Here is a 19,940-nt window from a genome sequence, read left to right as displayed (position 1 = left end):
GGGCCGGATCCGGCCCGCGGGCCGTAGTTTGGGGACCCCTGTTTTAAAGCAATAATAGGCTAGTGTCCTGAAATATGTTGGTGTATATATTTATTCAACCAGGCTGCGGTCGGTGCCCTCAAACCTGCTAGCGGTTGCTTTTGAACAGCGTTACCTTAATAAGACTGCTAGGTGGCGCTCCTTTTATTTTCCATAGAAAATTCTTATCGCTTCGGTATTTTTAATTTTTTTTGTCTTCTCAACAAGATTTTGAAAACTGTAACTACTTAGAGCCATTTTTGCTTTGTAAAACTCCAGGAAAAACCTTTTCAAAAGAGCTGATTTCTAAATGCCTCGCTAACACACCAGCATCCAAATCAATTTTCTCACACAGGGAAACTGTCCGCCTGCGGCGTGTCGTCCAGTCATGTCCATTGTCTGAAGCTGAACAGCTGCAAAGCCGTGAGCCTGTGAAGAATAAGTAGTGACTGATGACCACAGACTGTGCTGGTGACATCAGCGGCCTCCCTCTTCTTTGTTCTTGCCTCTGCAGCGGCGACCTTGTTGTTAGAAACTTTCTTGCTTGTCAAAAGCAGGCATCGCTAATTTAGTCTGGATTCCATTCAGGGGGAAAACCATTAATAACACCGGTTACACTTTTGTTAATCCAGCAATGAAAACTCAAGCTGGAGGTCAAATCAAAAGCCTCTTGTGTGGCAGAGATGTGTTTAACAGAGCGATTACTCCTGCAGCACTGCAGCTCTGTTTTTTTTTTTTGTTTTGTTTTTTTGAGATGCTGCTAGAACAGCAGAGTAAACACCCATAAGTACATGGGAACAAACATGTGGACCGACGGAGAACAGATGTTTCCACTGTGGGGCTGATTTTATATGAATAATTTAATTTATCACTTCATAGTCTGCCGCTATGGCATCAAATTAATTGACACATTTTCTTTCTACAGAGCCTAATGCTGAGGGGAAACTTGCACCGATTCGGTTTTTACCAGCTGATGCGGAAGTGTGAATTTCAGATTTTTCTTTTAGTGAACTGTAACAAATTGACAGTTTAAAAAAAAATAAAAAACTTTGGCTGCAGGTTCGTTGGCAAAAATAAATTTAATGGAATAACAAAATTATCCCTATTTATGCATCAGATGTCTCGTACTTTTATCTCAATTTCACTTAACTCGAAGCAAAACATGTTGAAGTGTGATAAGTGGATAAAATGGGACCAGCCAGTTTGGATACATTTCATGATAAAAGATTAAAAGTTACATTTCTCAGTAATTTCCATTTTGATGAAGAAAAATAGTGCCGTTTTTTTTTTTTTTTTTTTTCTCCATTATTTAAACAAGCATTTAGTATTTCCTGAGTTTTTTTGTAATTGAGATCGCTCACTGTAAACAATAAAAGAAAAGTTGGTTCAGCAAAAGATGAATGCTGCACCGGTCAGGTGGACAATAATCAAAATATTTTCCTTCTCAGCTCTTGCTGATGAAGTTTAAATGTTGAAATAATTGCCTATTTTTTGTACTATCGATCACTTAGATGTTGGATTTGTTGTTGTTTTTTAATTGTAGAAATGAAACACAAGAGTCTGAATGTGTTTCTGAACCAACCAAAACTGGAATCGGCTGGTCAGTCCACCTGATCGGTGCATCTCCGTTAGAGAGTTCACTGCATTTTAAAAACATTTTTGTTCGTCATATTGAAGGTTGGCAAACCCGAGCGTATACTGTTCTGTGCTAACAACAATTAACTTAAACAAATATTACCGGTTCAAGGGGAAACTACCTTTAACAGCGTCTTGTTCCCGTCTCCTAGGTTCCCAGTATTCGCCAGCATCTCCCAGTAAGACTTTGCGATGAGAATGTCCGATATCGCGGATGCTGAAACGATGAAGGTTCCTGAGGACGCCGCGTCACCCGCCAGAGACAACACCGCCAAGCCCGAGGTCCGCGACCAGAGCCATGGCAGCAAGGAAGAACATGGCGGCAACAACAAGAAGGACATTCAGGTAATGAGCTACGCTGGAGCCGAGCGAGGCGCCGGGAAAGCACGGTGGCCGGCGCCTTCGTACATGACATGATTGAGCACTACTGTGAAAGCAGGTGTCACTTTGAGAGAGTCTCCCAGCAGCCGGGACACATGACAGCCTCGGCAAACATTTTGACTCCTTCTCCGCGCTCATTTCCATGAAAACTCAGGAGCTGTCAACGTCAAAACCCTCCACTTCCCCCCTCACCGCCCGGGGGGATCTCCTGTCACCTGCGGCATTCAAGCTTTTCCCCGGCGAAGAAAGTGGGGGGGGAAAAAAATAATAATTTCTGAAAATTGTAATCTTTGACAATCTGAGATAATAACGAGGGCCTCGACTCTGCCTTTCTTAACTGCTAAGGTCAGTCGGTGACATTCAATGACGTGCGTCTGCTGCGAATCAATTGTGAAAGATCAGGACACTAAAGGAATGATCTATTGGGGATTCAGGACAGCTGAGATCACTTTCAGTAAAACTGCTAATTAATTAGGTGTATGTCACTGGAACACTGTGCACTGGGACTTCATGAAATTTGCACTTGTTAATTTGATTTCCCAAATTAAAACCGGAGCCGACTGAATTAGACAACTAAATCCCCTCCCCGACACAAAAAAATCCCCCTGTAAAACAACGTGAAATCCCTCTTAAGTGTTTTCAAAGAGCCAAAATCCACTAAAGGCAAAAACAATCTCTGGCTACAGCCTAAAAATAGGATTCAGGCCAATCTGGCCTTGTGGTTGGAGACGGCGGGGAGAGCGAGAGAGAGTCAGGCAGGCAGATAATCGGGAGCTGAAATCCTGGCTTATCTACCAACTTCCTGCTTCTTTGTAACCCTGAGGAACAGAATGACACCAGCATGTGGGGGAGCAGCAGGAGAGAGCGGAGGGGAAGGCAGATGGGCGGAGAGGTTGTGAGGCGGGGAGGGGGATTACAGGAGGAAGGCGAAAAGGCGTCGGTAGTATTATGGCAAAACAAAGCTAGGATGTTAAAGTGGGGGAAATTGTTCATTTTCCAGTTAATTTGATTAAGTGCAGGGAAATGTCGCAGAGGTGGCAGGATTAACTAGTCGTTTTCTAGCAAGGAAGTCCAAACATTCACATTTTATAGCATTAAAACCATAAACTAGGATGTATTTTTTGGCTGTTTTTATGTGATGGATGAACTCAAATAAGTGAATAATAATAATAATATAGCACACTTTATATTTTGTAGTCTGTTTATTTTTTTTCCCAAAGTGTCAAAATAGTGCTGAAATATATACAATATTGCATATCAACCATCACAATATCACATTTTTATATGGGTGCAGCCTTAATATATATTGTATATATATATTGTAATTGTCCAGTTGAAAATATTTGGGGAAAAATGGAAAAAATCTCCGTTTGTAGGTGTTGAAATATCCAGCACACTTCCTTTTTATTCATCTTTTGTTTTTTAACCACATACTTTACAACTATGCTGGTTTGTGGATGTAACTTGACAGAAAGTGTAAGAAGCCCCAGCGGTCTGCCCGTGTCCGACCTCTCCAGCAGCTCGTGAACCAGTTCCCGTTTCTTTGCACAGCTGCGTCGGTTTAACCGCCTCAGGCTTTCACAGTGGGAGAAATATAGGAGCAATTCAAACAAGGAGACGGTTGTAGGAAGGTAGCACTGGAGGTACGTCGGAATGACTTTGTCGCCATCTGCCCCAAGCTCTCCTGCTCCGTCCTTCGTGGCGGGGCAGGTGGCCGGGCGGGCGCCCCACTTTTGCTGACTTCAGCCCTTTCCTTCTTCCCCCTCCACCCCCCCATTCCTTTATATCCTGCCGGCATTGTTCATTCCCCTCCGGCCCCACACCGCTCAATTAGCCGGTGTAGCGGTGCGCTCACAGTCCCAGCCCGCTCCCCTGCATCCGTATCACCTGATATAGAGCGGGGCGCGGCAGGTCACAGGCGAACAGCAGCCCATTTCAATTTTTTATAGGTGTTATTTGCCCCTCGAGCTCGTCGATGGAGAGGAGGAGGGGTTGTCCTTTTGATTTTTTTTTTTTTTTTAGAGGACAAGTGGGAGGACAGAGGAGTGTGTGTGTAAAGATCCATGTTGGGATTAGGAAGCAGAGGCCCTCTCTCTGCCTTCCACTCTCCTGCGTGCTGCTGAGTTGCCTTCTGTTTTCTCAGAGACGCACACAGAGAGGCAGCAGCGCATAAAGCTGTCTCGCACGCCGATGGGTGGCCTGTGTCGCATCTCATCCCGAATGGGAGCGCTCGCTTTGCAGCGCAAACGCTGATCCAAATGTCTTGCAGCCAAACACCTGAAGGGAGTTTAGTGTCTTCAGATATTACCTCACCAGCCAAAGAAAGAGGAAATGTGCATTACGGCTCTGACCATTATTTTAGTTATCGATTATTCTGATTAATAAAAAAAAAAAACTGGCACAAATGGCCTTCAAGGTTTCCCTGGGAAAGCCCGGTGTTTGGGTGCTAGGGCAGTCGTTCATCCAGTGCCCCGTCGTGTTTTTGAGTTAAAAAATGTTTCAAGTTGGCATGAAATTTGAAAATATCACTTGATAATTATGTGTTATTGAAAGATTGGAAGATTAATACCCGAACACTAACTAATAAAGTCTTAAAAATGCAAACATTTTAAAAAGACTTAAAAAACAAAAAAACAAAAGCAATGCTAAGCTTTGTGGGAGCACAAGTAAAGCCTGGTGGCCCGCCAGGCTCATAATACACTGGGGGAAACCCTGGGTCTTTATTCTCCAGTTAAAGGCCCAGCAAAGGAGTTGATAATTATTTCAATTATTGATTTCTCAGCCATAATGTGCATTTATTTTCTTTCTTTTAGAAAAACTAACAAGTGAAAAAAACAAACAAAAAAAACACAGCGCATCACCTTGAACGCCGTCTCCATTATGAAACATGGTGGTGGCAGCATCAGGCAGTACGGACACAGAATCTGGTCGCTTTAAAATCTTGGGGCAGATTTTCTTTTGCACTTAGAGATGTAATATTTCAAAGAGAATTTAATTTTTAATTTCACAGATAAGTGTCACTTTAGTTTTTTCGCGCTCTTAATGTCTTTGTTCTTGACAGAGGCATGAAAAAAGCATTACATCCCTTAGTTTTTTGCCTGTCTAAATTGTTTAAGTCACTCAAAGCCTTTTTGTGGAAATCTGGGGCATTCATGTATAATTCAGAAATCCTTCACTTCCTGAAGTAGCAGCCCCTCCGTTCGCCTTCAAACTTTGTGTGGTTTGTGTTTTATTGTGTGTTTTCTGTGCACTTATTCCCCTCCACCCCCCTCATCTCTCACCTCTGGACAGCCTGTGAAGTACTCCAAGGTATGACTCGCTTGAACCCTGCATGTTGTAGGATGCTTCATCCTGTCTCATGTGCGTTTGGATGGCGTTCATTTTCTCCATGTTTGAAGCCGTACACCTGTTTCCTGTCAAGACGTCTGTGTGTGCTGCCGCAGATGTCTGGAGATCCTTTGCACAGCTATATGTTGAGATGCACAGGGAGACTAGTTTGGACGCTTCTTTGAGCTCGCCACTTTGATTTCTCCCTTGAAATTCAGTTTTCTTTTTCATTTTTGGCAGCTCATAGATCAGTCAAAACATTCGCTCGCTGAAAAGTGCGTTTTGCTTGCAGCTGTGGACCATCGTTCGTCATCGATGCGCAATATTGATGCATTTGTGTGTGCATGGTTTTTAACTGTGCCCACCTACCTGAATCCTTCCCCCCATTAGTCCAGTACCAGGCTAAAGCTGGTGCGGAGCCTGGCAGTGTGCGAAGAATCCTTTCCTCTCCCTATTCCTGAACCTTCTGCTGCACCTCAGGTAAACATTTCCCTGAATATCTCCAGTCTATATAGATGTTGCTTTAGATGTTGTTCTAAGGATTTGTTTGGTAGGGTTTTGATTTTACCAGTCATACAGTATCTCTGGTACTCATCAATACTCTTTTTTTTTTTTTTCACAACCTCATACTTAAACCCAGTATGTGGCATGGGTAAACCCAGCTAATTTGAATTGTATCCAGTGACATTTGAATTCCAGCTTGGAAAGACCGTCAAGGACTCTCATTTCATCTATAAAACCTTTGAAAAACCTGTCTCCAGATATTTCTTGGCTCAGCTTAGACCAGTCATCTGATGCGTCTTGTTCAGTGATGGTTGGGTTTCAGGATTCCTTGCCTTGCCCACGTCTCTGAGCTCTGAACATCTTGTACTTCTAGCTATTCCAGGTAGGTTGCAGTTCTGGAATATGGCAGAACTGGGAGATGATGGCTTCCTGGTTGCTTCATGCTTGATTCACTTCAACTTCTTGACTTCTTGTTCCTCAACACAAGTCTTACGACTCTTTTGACCATTTTCAACCAAAACATTTGATGGTTCTGTGATTATGCACCAATATCTTAGTAATTTCAGATGTTATGCATCCCTCTAAGAGTCTTTTGGTCATTTTTTACTTTTCATAATTTTGACTAAAAGAAAAGAACCTCCACACCTTGATTCAGAGTGTTGACTTCCTTAACACTCGGCCTGAATTTAGAAAATATGCCCAAGTTGATTTTGAATACCCAAAGCTTTTTAAAAAGCTGATTGTCTTTGCCGTGATATGTTTAAACATTGTGGTTGCTAAGCTCCTGATCAGTTAGGCTCCATTTTATTTTGCAAAAATTACAGTCAAAATGATCAAACCGTAACCAATGGGAAAGATCTGATGACTCTAGACCAGAGATGGCGCTGAATTGTGCTGCTGCTTGTCAGATCTTCACATTAACAAGTTAATATGAATACCCTTCAATGTCTGAGCCTTATCTTTATCATTCATTTATTTGCATACAAATGGTAGTACTTGAAAACTTAGCCAGTTTAGTCTGCTTTAATCAAACTCTAGAAAGTCGGGTTTGTTTGGGGAGGTAATAGAATTTAAATGAAGACCTAAGAAGTAAACTCTGGTCTGCATACAAACCTCGGTCTCGGGTTGCTAAAGTGAATTCTGGTGCGGCTCAAAAGCATGTGCAACTGCAAGTAGACTGGAGATCGCTCCAAAAGCAAGAAGTGGACAGTAGCACGGGGCATTCTGATACAAGTTGGTACATTCTTGTACAACCAAAACAAATACTAACTAGCGCTAGCATGAAAATATCTTATGGTCTTTTACCAAGGACACAAGAAAACCCTGCAACTGCAAAAATCTGAAGCCAATCCATTTGTTGTTTTTTTTTTTTGTTTTTTTTTTTTTTGAGAAGAAGGAAGTTGCGCTCATTTGATGTTCTGATGTTTTTGTGTCATTTCCTTCAGTAGTTCTTGATGCAGTGCCACCACAGGCGAGGAGGGGAACTGATTTTTCAATTAGTTTGGATTCTTTGACACAGCGCAGTGCAAAAGAGAACCGCACCAGCTGAAAGTGGGACAAATGTTGCAATTTTGATCACTAATCAAACCAAACACAAAAAATGCTGAAATTAAATCAAAAGGAAATTAAACCAAAAGGTGCTAAAATAAATTGAGTTTTAAAGGTGTCCACATGTCACTCAGATCATTGGAAGTTCTTACACCTTGCAGATATTTTATTATAAACTCCAGCCTACGTCAAAAGAGCTGACCTTAGATCATGAATTTATTTCGGCTCATTAAAACCGGCCAGATAGACCGCTGACGCTTGATTAGCAGCCTTTGTCTGACAGCTATGATTAAATACCCGTCTGTGGCCGCTTTATGAAACCATAGCATCATCAAAACAAAAGAGCGTTGGGCTCCAGCGGCTCGCCTCGCCGGCCGTTACCCCAGCAAATCGATGCCGCATTTACGCTGTTTCTCCAGGCGAAGTCCCCCCCCACCCCACCTCGCCGCCGATCAAACTTCTCCCATTACACGCCGCTCTGCACAACTCCCCACACACACACACATTTCCACACAGGTGAGTCCCGTCCCGTGGCGTCTCAAAGCAAGTCAGCAGCGCGCCCCGTGACCGGAGGGCGCGGCAGTATTCCCGCTTCAGTCTCGCGTCGTCTGCACTCACACGACGTCCTGTATTACCGCCATCAATCATGTCGAGGAAATTACAATTTCCGCACGTCAGCTACAGAGAGCTGTGGAGCGCTTTAATTGAATACTCCTTATATTCCCCCCCCCCTACTCAACACCCTCTCCTCCACCCATTTCTGTTATTGGTCGAAACTCCTTCTGCGGCAAACTAACCTAGAGGGCTGAGGTAACGCAATAAAGGAGGAGAGAGAGAAACGTTAGTGGAGTACAAATCCAGCTCTGTGAGCACTGATTCTCTATCAATCTTCTAAGATCTTCACATCTGAAGGTTTTCTATTGTTCACCACTTCACATTACTGTCTCCTCCGTCAAGTAGGAGCTAACAAAGGGCTTACAGGCTGTCCGAGTCCTGAGAAACCTGGCTGTCAGCTCCGATCCCTGAACCGTAGTCGTCGGCTGTGGGAGGAACAGGGGGGCTTCTGAATGCTTGCCATACCTTTTTTGTTTCAGACTTGACAGCATGCTCATTACACACTCGCAGGACCATCATTTTCCCGCTGTTTTTCCCTTTATCTCGAGGTAAAATGGATGTCAGGAAACAAATGAGGCAGCTCGCAACAGCTGCACATCAGCCCGGCGGTTTCCACGCCGATGCGGAGGGTGGCATTAAGTAGCAAACATCAGCGCTTCTCGCCTGGAGAGATAGAGAAAGAGGAGGGGAAGGGGAGAAAAAATCCTCTGCTTTGACGAGCGCGCACAAACTTGCTGTCACTTCCAAAGCTCTCCAAGTCTCACACAGGCAATTAGTCAGTCACATCGCTCATTTGCATATTACATTTTCATATATGTTCTGCAGCATCTCATTATCTTGCTGCGCAGCTGTTACAGGGATCAAACTCCTGACCTTTTTTTTTCTTTTCTGTTATGATCTGCTCTCCCACCACTAGGTTCATTCACTTTTTTTTTTCTTTTCCTTTTCCTTTACGCCACACATGCAGCCTCCCAGAGACTCTCTGATGTTAACTTCCCAGACTTGTGCTTAATCCACTTACAGTGCAGCGGGAACCTCTCAGCTTTTTTCCCTTTCAGCTTTTGTCAAAGTGCCTGAAAAGCAAATCAGATACAGCTCCGAGTCGAAAAGCGAGCGCGCGGCAAAGACGAGCCCGTCTCGAGTCAAACTGAGGCCATCTTTTGCAGAAAAAGATTTTCCTCCCGATTCTCTGGATTTTTTCGCAGGATTATGACTAACCCCCCCGTCGTCCTGTCGGATTTTCTGGACCGAAATCTGCAGCGTTGTTTAATTTTAGGCTCCAGATTCATGTATTATTCAGGTGGTTTTAATAAAAACAAGCTAATCTGAAGATTAATTGCCATAGCAATTTGGAATGTGCAGACGCAGGCGCATTATCGCTTGTTTCAGTGATAAACCAGGAGTTTAAGTGTCTCGCCGAGGCTTCTGTAGCACATGCCGTCGTCTAATTAACCCAGAACCGGAGGCAAGATCACGCTCTTATTGAATGCCTCCTTTTCAAATTAAGGCCTTGTCTGTCATACATAGCAGACCTTGGGGGTCACGTTTTGCGTTTGACGCTCTTGGAAAAACGTCGACACCGCTGCACTCTCTGTTTGGGAGGTATTTTTAGTTTATCTGAGTGTTTAAATCAAAGCCATGCTTTCACACAAAGAGCTGACCTTGTAAAACGGACGTCGGCGGGAATTTAATTTCTTTCTTCCCCCAGCAGGATGGACTCCTCCCCCCTCCAGCCTTCGAAAACGAGGAGCGGGGCGCGAAGGACCAAGCCGAGAAAGAAGGCGGCTGCGACAAGGTGGACAAACCGGAGAAGGCGCCGAGAAAAATGCTCTCAAGAGGTAAAGAATGAAAAGAAACCAGAACTTAAACGTCTCTCTTTGGAAGTTTGTCTTCCTTTCACACCATTGTGAAGGTTTAGCGTTTAAGGGCAAAAATAAGTTAAATAAAATTTAATAACTGTCCCACAGCATTACACCTCCTCCACCGTACTTAGCTCTGTGCTTTTCCATGTAAATACATACAGATGAACAAGCTTCACTGAAAAATCATTTTTTATTTTAATTTCTTATTTTAAAGCCACTTTTTGGAAAATGTATTACCTTTCTTAAAACTATTGCTTTTTAAAATGACTTGTATAGATTAATTACACATTTCTTAACGAAGCTACGTTTGATATGTGATATAGTTCAACTTGTGACAGAAGCACACTTTATCGTGCTGCAGCTTTTTATACCAAAACTGCTTTATTAATGAGAAATGGTTAATAAGCTTTTAATTTTCCTCCCGGTTTCAATTTGTATAAAATAGACAGAAGAAGATTTGAAGTAACGCATTCAATTTTCCATCACTTTTAAATAAAGTCTTTAGTTTAAAATATGTAAATATTTCCATACATGATAAAAATTTAAACCTTCATTTAAAATGATGTCTACTTTGTAATATACTGTGACGCACATAAAACACACATGTACAGTAACATTCCTACATTCATAAATACACACACACACATATCCATCTCTTTAAAAAATGATTTGTATAATATATTTTCAGTACTTTAATGTTTTGTGGTACTGAGTACCATTCATGCTTTGCGTTAAAAATCACTGTTCATTGACTTCAACTAGTTTTGCTAACAAGAAATGTTTTTCTAGTAACTTTTAAACACTTATTGATGCTTGTATCGTTCAACTTGTCAGATTTGTGCAGAATTTGCACATCTGTAGAGATGCAGGGGGGAACTGGTGCACATCTGGTTTTACATTCCCGCTACCTGATGAAGACGCACCACGACTGAAGTCAGGAAACGGTTTCCATTAACGCCTTAGATTTCCTTACATCGCCGCCCCCTGAGACCTCATTTATAAACATTGCTCACTTGGAAAAAAGAGCCAAAAATAATCCATGCGCTTTACTTCCTGTCCAGAATTGGATGCCATATATAGATATAAGTTGTTGTTTTTTGTTGGGTTTTTTTTTGCTATTGATAAGATTCAGCGGAATTGAGACGAAGCCAAGAGCCTTAATGATACTAATCACACAATCTGTGTCACTCCGGCAGATTACAGCCTTCTAATAATTATATCCTTTTGCCTCGTCACCGGGGGACACACCAGTCCTAAACATTTCTTTTTAGCTCTCTGTCCCTCCAGTTTGTCCAAAAGCTCGTCTCCTCTCTTTTTTTTTTTTAAGCGATATCTCATTATGGGCTGATAATTGGCGCGATTCAGTTAATTGCCAAAAAGCTCAAGGTGCGAAGCAATTATATGGATTCCCACAGGCGCGGAAAGGTGTCTGCTTCCCTCTGTGGAGCAACACCGCTGATGAGGCGGCCTCCAATTATAGAAAGCAGACACCCACAGACGGGAGCGAGCTCTGGCGTCCCTTAACTCCCTCCGATGGGTCCCGCCGAGGCATGTTCCTTCACTGGGAATGTCGCTTTCTTAAACGGCTGCTCTGACAGCGTTCGACTCCAAGAAGCAGCCCTCCTTTTTTTTTTCCTTTTCTTTTTTTTTTCCCCCCTGAAAAGTTTTTGCCCTGGAGTTAATCCCGTTTTAGCCAAAGATGTCTCATTAGTAGTGGAAGTTAACACTTATTAGAAACTAATTTAGAGAAATGATGTACGTTGTGTCCTTCCTGGTTAGATTCGAGTCAGGACTACACTGACTCCACCGGCATAGACCTCCACGAGTTCCTCGTCAACACGCTGAAGAGCAACCCTAGGTAAGAAGCGGCAGCGTCTCTTCCCCCCCATTAAGGAGTTCATCTGTAGTGTCTAATGATCCGCTTACAGAAGCATTTAAAATCCTAATTGTCTGCAGTGAAGTCAATTCACTTTGCTGCGATTGCAGCAGTGAGTGAATTCCCCTTGGCTATAACTTAATGTTCCTCTTCGTACTTTTAACAAAGCATCATGGGAGCCATAAATCCAAGCAGAGTCCACTTTACAGGAAACTTTGTAGCCCAGAAGTTCAACATGGCAATTTATTAAATAAGACATTTTATATTTTAGGGAGAGATGTGGCAATTTAGAGGTGATAGCGTAGAAGCTACTATTTAATTTGATAAAAAAAAATAGTCTGGATTGGATCACCAATTAATTTAAGCTAAACATTGCTTTGTTTTATGTTTTAGATTGAATTGGATCACATTTTATTTTTTGGGCAGCAGAGTTAAAGGGGCTGAATTAAAATGTCGGTAATGCCCACATATGTATGTAATGGTCCGGTGGTTTCTATTGTAATTATTTTAAAATTTGTGTTTGTCTGTTAGATAAAATGCCTGAAAAATGTAACAAAATGCAAAGCGGTTGAAGAGATTATGGATTTTTGTGCGAAGCAAATATTTAAATGGACTTTAAATGATGCATTTCATTGTAACTTCAAAATAGTAAAATTGGAAATTGTACTTTACTGGATTTCCAAACGTTATTTGGGATGTAACTGTATTGAATTGGGATTTATTTGGATTAAATTGAAAGTATAAAAGTCAGTTCCAAATTGTGCAGCATTTAGTTAGTATTTAGTTTATTTATTATAGATGCATCTTAGATGTTGGACTGAATGTTTTTAGTGTTTATCTTTTGGTCAGATTAGTTCTACAAACTCAATAATTTTGACAGGCATAGATGGATTATTATATAAATTTTTCTCTGCTGTTTCTATTTGTTTAGCAATTTAATAGTATTGAAAGTTTACATAATGCATCGTGTCCTCTTCCTCTCAGGGATCGAATCATGCTGCTAAAGTTGGAACAGGACATCTTGGATTTCATCAGCAATAATGAGTGAGATTTAACTTCTTTGTTTTATTATTAACAACAAATGCACTGAACAGGCTTTTCCAGGCTGACTCAGCTGGAGTCCTTTGAAAGATTTTTCTCTTCAAACTAAAACACATAAGAGAGAGAGAGAGAGAAAAAAAAGCTGCAGGTTCTTTGATGGAGGTGGAAGTTTTGAATAAATCAGAAAATCAAGGAAGAACAACGTCTCCCTGACCTTAATCTGGGTTTTATCCAACTCAGAATAAAAGCTTTTTATTTTTAGTCTATACATGCATCAATAGAGGGAGTTCCTAATTCAGTTCAGTTTATCACAACATTTCAGAACAAAATAAGTCACCTCAAGGCATCATGATTATGTAAAAATCTGCAAACTTTGACCGATTGATTGGTCAGTGTTGATCTTTTTTCTTTATCTTTTAGCTGTTAATTTAATTTGCTTCATTGCACTGATTAATCAGCCGATTTGTCGCCTTATCATCTCACATGAATATGTCCTCTTAATCCAAACTACAATTATCACAGCACGTCTGCTCGCCTGGCAGAAAATGTGATGCAGCAATTTGTTAAATCTGTTTTTTGGAGTAAATAAGATGGTTGTTTGGTTCCATTTTCATTACTAATCTAAAACCAAATGGCTGTTGAGCTTAAAGAGATGCATTCTGGACCTCAAACCTGAATCTGAACGTTGGGAGAAAAATCTGAAACCAGAACTGGCCCAGGAATAACAATTAATGCAGTTAAAGTAAACCAATCTTCCATCGGTTGCCGCCACGATTATTTTGAATGTTTCCAGAGCCTGAAAGCTTCCAGCCGTATCTTTTCTGTAGCGATGACCTCGGCATGTTTTCCCCGTTTCTGCTTGTAGAACCCAGAAGAGAAAGTTCCCCCCCATGACGTCTTACCACCGGATGCTGCTGCATCGCGTAGCCGCCTACTTCGGCATGGATCACAACGTGGACCCCAGCGGAAAGTCAGTGGTGATCAACAAAACCATCAACACTAGAATGTAAGCTGGATGTTTTTATTATTATTATTATTATTATTATTTCCTACTTGACGTTACATTAGTAATGCACCACTTTTAGGCAGTTCTAGTTCATCTTCTTTTTCCAACCAGCTGGCAGAGAACTTCCTCCTCTGCTGCTCGGTTAGCATATGTAGCTGTCAGCATCTGTAATAAATTAAGCTGCCACTAAAACTCCTGTGAATTCACCCGCCAACAGACCCGATCAGAAATTCTCGGAGCACATCAAGGATGACAGGGCGGACGATTTTCAGAAACGCTACATTCTCAAACGAGACAACGCCAGCTTTGATCGCGAAGACAGCACGGTAGGCTTTCTTTTTCTCTTTTTTTTTTCTTTTTAATATGTATATATATATTTTTTTCTTCTTCACCAAGCTGTCACTTTCATTTCTGACATGTTGGGGAAGAGTGGGACAATCTGGCATCTGTGACTGCTAAAGAATCTGCGTGTGTGTGTGTGTGTGTGTGTGTGTGTGTGTGTGTGTGTGTGTGTGTGTGTCCTTGCCAGATCCGAATGCGTTTGAAAGCTGACAAGAGGAGCAAATCGATGGAGGAGAGGGAGGAGGAGTACCAGCGAGCCAGAGAAAGGATTTTTGCACATGATGTGAGAGCTGTTGGTGTAGGCGGGTGGAGAGTGAAGGGGTGGGGGGGTTGTGCATGTTTCACAAATCTTTGTGTCATATCTATTCATGTGCAAATTCAGTGGATTTCTTGCCACCAATTACCATCGCTGCCTTTATGAATTTATACACGAAGATGCTCTGATTTGGACAAAGGCTGAAACGATTAATAATTGTCATCTAATTTAGTAATCGATTAATTAACTGGAGTATACAGTCTCTCAAAACGGCAATATAACTGTTCCAAAAATATGTATATTATGCATTTAAGATAAAAAACAAAAAAAAAAAAACTTTCCCTGTAAATATGTGCTATCTAGAATAATTTTAAGCTTCACCGGGTTCAAATTCTGCATAAAAAATAAAATAAATGCACCCTTTTCAAGTGTCCACTAAAGGAATCATGTTATTGAATTTTAGGCAATAAAATGTTTGTTATTGTGTATTTTAATGTATTTTAGTAATCGATTAATCTATTGACTGTTGTGATGATTAACATTCTAAATATCTTTCATTTAATCACTTAGGATTTTTTTCTGCAACATTCGAATTACATTCTAATGCAAATAAATAGTTTCCTCCTGTTTTTGCAGTAACATAGCATTACTTAAGTAAACTTGTCCCAGCTCAGGCTCACATCTTAAATACTAAATCTTTATATTTTTTGTCCAGTTTTTGTTTTATATCTGCAGAGTTTTCTGTTCTTTCAACAAATGGTATTTTTAGGGCCTATACTCCGGTTTACGATTAATCAATTAAAATTAGGTGATGATTAATCACAATTAACAGTTTCAACCCCAGGACTCAGAAGCCACATTGATAGATTTATAGAGCTGATTGTATAGATTTGTATGTTAATATGTGCTTAAATATTTCCTGTCACCCACAGGGAGAACACTTCCTCCTAGACAGAAGGTAATCTCCATCCTGAAATGATTTTGATTCGTTTTCTCAGTTTTTACAACTGGAGTCACGTTGGAACGTTCTTTTTCAGCGCACAGGAGGAACACGCGTGCATGAACACTCAGCAGAGACGCCAAATGTTCAGGTTAGGTCGAGAAGCTTTGTCCTACCAAAAATAAATGTACATTAATCTATTGTTTCTGAAGTTACTCCGCTCTGCTTCCAGGTTACGAGCCGGCCAATCCGGCGCCAGCCGCCAGAGCAGCTCCGAGACGGAGACGCTGCCGCGGCACGGCGAGCCGCGGCCATGGAGCAGCACGGACAGCTCGGACAGCTCCAACCGGCTCGCACCGCGGCCCGCCATCACCAAGGCCAGCAGCTTCAGCGGCCTGGTGAGAGGAGACAGCACGGCCAGCAGCAAGAGCACCGGCAAGCTTTCCAAAACAGGCAAGGGAAACGGAGGCAGCATCCTCAGGACGTCCTTAAATCAGAGAAATTCCTCTCAAACTAGAGGTAGATTTATTCAAAGTAAAAAAAAGAAATACGGCAGCAGAGATCATATCAGAACAAATGTTTGTTTCTGCTGCTGTTGTCAAAACTCGTTCCCACTTCAACCTGGTGATAGAAAAGACTGAGGGGGAAAAGTGTCGCAGCAGCAGAATAAAACGCTAACCGTGACGATTTGCTGCATTATTTACAAGTGGAAGCATGTTAGAGAGATAAATTTAAGGCAGCAAGTGCTTACCGCTACAGTCCGATCCATCTGTAACTTTGTTGGCTTAGAGCAGACGCTCTGCATCGTGGGCTTATTTAGTTATCACAGTTTTTGGCCTCTGCTCTCCCTGACATCATTTCTGTTGATTTCTTATTTTTGCTGAAAGCGTTTTTTTTTGTTTTTTTTTTTGCTGTTGTTGATGGAAGTTGTTTACGAAGCAACTGGACTCTCTCACATCCAGCGAGGGGAATTAAAGCAGACACATCGCCTCTGTTCAGCTGTCACCTTAGCTTAAAGTCGCAGTTTCCAATATTTATCGGGAAAACAGGAAGTTCACGTCATATTTGGTGTGTTTAATGCAACAGATGCATACGAAGCCGTGTGTTGCTGGCCCACTACACACACCAAATTATATTAATGAGTCCCTCAAGTTTTTATAATTATTTAAATTCAAGGTAAATCATCAGCAATTTTTTTGTGCTCATCCATAGAGTTTATTGCAAATTTTCTGCAGAAATGGTCAAAAACTTTGGGTTTAAGTGATAATGACTCCCACCTGTTGGTGGCAGTATTTCTTACTTTTACTCCACTGCTGCCTCAGCACTATGTAATGTCAAGTTATATTGCATAATTGATGTGGCATGAAACAAAAAGTTACACTTAACGTCATGGATAAGTTCAAATATTTAAAATTTTCCTGAATTAGCAGCACAAAATTTTTATTTTAGAAACAATCGCGAAATCCAGGAGGGACTGATAAATGTAAAAAGATATCATCTAATTTCAAGAAATGCTCAATAACAGTTTAATTGGTTTTATCTCTGCATTCTTCCATAACATTAAGAACATCGATGATCTTAATGTGACGCAAAATGAAAATGAGTTTGATCTAGAACATAAAATCCTGAAAACAATCTATGACTTAAATTGTTAAAGCTTATTATAGAAAAAGATCATGGATCATCAGCAGTCGCCTTAAGAAGTTAGGATGCATTATTAGCGTCAGGCGTTCATTAGCAGCCAGCTAATGGTTTGGTCGTTAGCTGATCGTTTCTAATTCCCCTCCTCAGGTTCTGAATCCTGCAGCAGCGTCGGCTCCTCGTCCAGCTCTCTCTCTCGCCCCCACCTGCCCCTCCAAATCCCCGCCGCCTCGCGCTCCGTCGTCCCTGGCAACCCCCTGCCCCACCGCGCTGTCGACGCCAGAGTCCCCGGACATCCCGAGGCGTCGAAGAGCGGCCCCTCCCAGCTGCTGGCGTCCGCCGGCGACACGAGCGGCTACTACATGCTGCCACTGGACGCCGCGGGGATTCCACCTGGCAGCATCCTGATCAACCCACACACAGGTGAGGGCGAGCGACCCCCGACCTCGGCGCGCGGTTTAGTAACTACTTCCAGTTTTCCTAATGTAAATTCATGACTCCTGGGGGGGGCAGATTTCCAGCCTGGCCTGTGGCTGCACTCAGATTCTGTCAAATTAGTCGACAAAATTCACTCTGATCTGGATGCAGGAGCAGATGGCAGAGATCTGTGAATATGCATCACGGTTCTGAACTTTGCACCAACAGCAGGCCGGGCTGGACCAGATCCGGCGTTCTGCAGCGCGTTTTGTTTGGTCTGATTTATTAACGTGGGTTCGTCTCGACAGGCAAGCCTTTCATGCACCCGGATGGCAGTGCCGTAGTTTATAACCCGCCTGCAGGCAGGATCCCACAGCAGGGGAAAACGCCACCACAGCCCATCCCTGCAGCGTCACAGCAGCAGCAGCAGCCGGCCAATCACGTTCACTCACAGGTCGGTGGCGTTGGCTTCATTCCTTTCTTAAAGTAACTAACTTACCGCTTCCTCCTTTGTCCACTTTGACATCCTGTCCCTGTGTTCGTCTTCAGCCAGTCTATCCTCCTCTTCAGCCGTCCTCTGAGCCTGTCCACAACCCAACGGTTTCTTATCCTCTTCATCCTCCTCTTCCTCCTTCTCAGTTCCTGCCCGTCTGTCCTAACCAACAATACACTGTGGTACAGAACTTCTTCTTCCTTCTTCCATTTTTTAAAATCCTTTCCTTCCTGCTCCATCCCCTGTCAGACCTGGATCACAGAGAGTTGGTTTCACTCAGTTCACTTCCACTAGATATGAATAAAACAACAATAAATGCATAAAAGGGCGCAGAATTAAAATTCGGGTCAGGATTGGTTAGGCAGAAGAGTTTCCAGCTCTACTGTGACCCAGGTCTTCATTTTTTTTATCTGTTTTTTGAAACTGAAAGAATAAAGGAAACATGGTGCAATCCAGCCAAATACCAACAAACTCCAGTTTGTTTGATTGATTTGTAGATAAAAGATGTTTCCCTGTATGTCTAAAGGAAACAATAAGTCAAGGATTATGAATGAAAGCTGATTTTCAAATAAAAGCTTCATTTTAAATTAAGTTTTTGTAGTGGCAGGGCCGGATTTAAAAGGATATGGGTTCCTGGTCTGGAAACCATTTTGGTGCCCTTTTCACATAATAAAGATTCTGTAATTAATGCAAATTACAGTATGAACTGATGATCCCAACTGATGATTTTAAGTTTAAATCACCCTTTGGTTTGTAATAAGTATTATTTACATTCCTAAAAATCCCAACATGTTATTACAACTCTTCTGAAATGATGTTGTGACTCAAAAACATTAAAAAATAAAAATCTATCTGGATGCCCCCCAAAAAATGGATGCCCTGGGCTACTGCCAATAAGTCCAGCTGCAGTGAAATCCATTTATTTTTAAAAGGACATTTCAGTGTGAAGTTAGACTACCTGAATAACAGCTGGATGTATTTTAAGACGCCGTTACTTGGGGGAGCCACCGAGGTGTGAAGGTGCATCTGGCCGGACGGATCCCCTCTCCACATATGTGGATCATGCATCCACTTAACCTCATTTCTGACCTGGTTTTAGCGAAAGCCGTGCCTCTGTGGCTAATTATGCCTGTGGAAACTTCCATTAATATTTAATTCATCACCAGATGTTGGCTTTGAATAATCCATGACTTGAAAACATGACTTTTCTAACAACATGTCAGAAGTGACCTGGACTTGGTTGCTGTGGCGATACGAATCAGGGACAGATTTAATCTTTTAGGCTTAATTCATGCCGTTTGTTGCCTAAATAAAGAGTCATTCTTCTAAAGCTGGAATGAATAATAATGATTAATTGATTAATGAAATAATCGTTAACTAATTTGGTAATCGATTAATCATCATCTGGAAGTGTTAAAAAAAAGGGAATTTGCTAAAAGAACAACATGCTTGATGCACTAATTAAGCAAAAACTTCATAAAAAAAAATAAAATATATATATCATTTAAGATAAAATTTCTATTATTTTCTGTAAATATAGTTTAGCCAAAACTAGTTTTAGATTCACCTGGTTAAGATTCAGTAAAGGAATGCTGTTATATCTGTTAAAAAATATTTTTCTTAATTGATAGAATAATCGATTTTCTAAGGCCTCTAACACGACATCGTCTCCGCAGCCCGACGTCCTCAGCGCCCAGTTTGGTCACATGACGCTGTTGCAGCAGCCATCGAGCGACGGCGGCGGCAGCGTGTCGGCTCCAGACGGCCGCCACTTCCCCTCGCCCTACACCAACCCGTCGGCCGTGGTGCTGCAGGGAGCTCCACCGCCGCAGGTCAGCGGCTACATGGTGGCAGGACCATCAGGGGGCCACCCCGGGGTGCTGCAGGGTCAGCACGTCCCGACAGCGCCCAACCTCGCGTACTCCAATGCGGGCCCCGCCCCTTTTCCCGCGCTAAATCAGCCCCTCCTCCAGCAACACGCCTACATCCAGCAGCCGGTGCAACAGGTACAGAGTTTTGGTTCATTTGTTCTACTTCT

At 42.1% G+C, this 19,940-nt stretch overlaps 1 protein-coding gene across 10 annotated transcripts in view; it reads left to right on the top strand.

Annotated features, from left to right (window-relative positions):
• LOC103141411 (R3H domain-containing protein 1-like) overlaps positions 1-19,940 on the top strand; it is a 41,438-nt gene that overhangs the window by 11,937 nt on the left and 9,561 nt on the right. For 6 of the 10 annotated variants that reach the window (XM_016673836.1, XM_016673834.1, XM_016673832.1 and 3 more), the window contains exons 3-18: positions 1,806-1,998; positions 5,326-5,343; positions 5,752-5,841; positions 9,737-9,866; positions 11,670-11,748; positions 12,751-12,810; positions 13,673-13,813; positions 14,031-14,139; positions 14,343-14,438; positions 15,344-15,369; positions 15,449-15,502; positions 15,584-15,804; positions 17,143-17,415; positions 17,718-17,863; positions 17,959-18,084; positions 19,579-19,908. In XM_016673836.1, the coding sequence (XP_016529322.1) occupies positions 1,846-1,998; positions 5,326-5,343; positions 5,752-5,841; positions 9,737-9,866; positions 11,670-11,748; positions 12,751-12,810; positions 13,673-13,813; positions 14,031-14,139; positions 14,343-14,438; positions 15,344-15,369; positions 15,449-15,502; positions 15,584-15,804; positions 17,143-17,415; positions 17,718-17,863; positions 17,959-18,084; positions 19,579-19,908 (2,052 nt within the window). In that variant the 5' untranslated portion in view covers positions 1,806-1,845. The remainder of the gene's footprint in view (positions 1-1,805; positions 1,999-5,325; positions 5,344-5,751; positions 5,842-9,736; positions 9,867-11,669; positions 11,749-12,750; positions 12,811-13,672; positions 13,814-14,030; positions 14,140-14,342; positions 14,439-15,343; positions 15,370-15,448; positions 15,503-15,583; positions 15,805-17,142; positions 17,416-17,717; positions 17,864-17,958; positions 18,085-19,578; positions 19,909-19,940) is intronic. The other 4 variants (XM_016673835.1, XM_016673841.1, XM_016673840.1 and 1 more) reach the window with 4 other exon arrangements.

This window comes from Poecilia formosa, unplaced genomic scaffold, assembly GCF_000485575.1.
Source record: "Poecilia formosa unplaced genomic scaffold, Poecilia_formosa-5.1.2 Scaffold83, whole genome shotgun sequence".
Lineage (NCBI taxonomy): Eukaryota > Metazoa > Chordata > Actinopteri > Cyprinodontiformes > Poeciliidae > Poecilia > Poecilia formosa.
The sequence above is the reverse complement of the archived record's forward strand: the minus strand, read 5'-3'. Positions and strand labels throughout refer to the sequence as shown.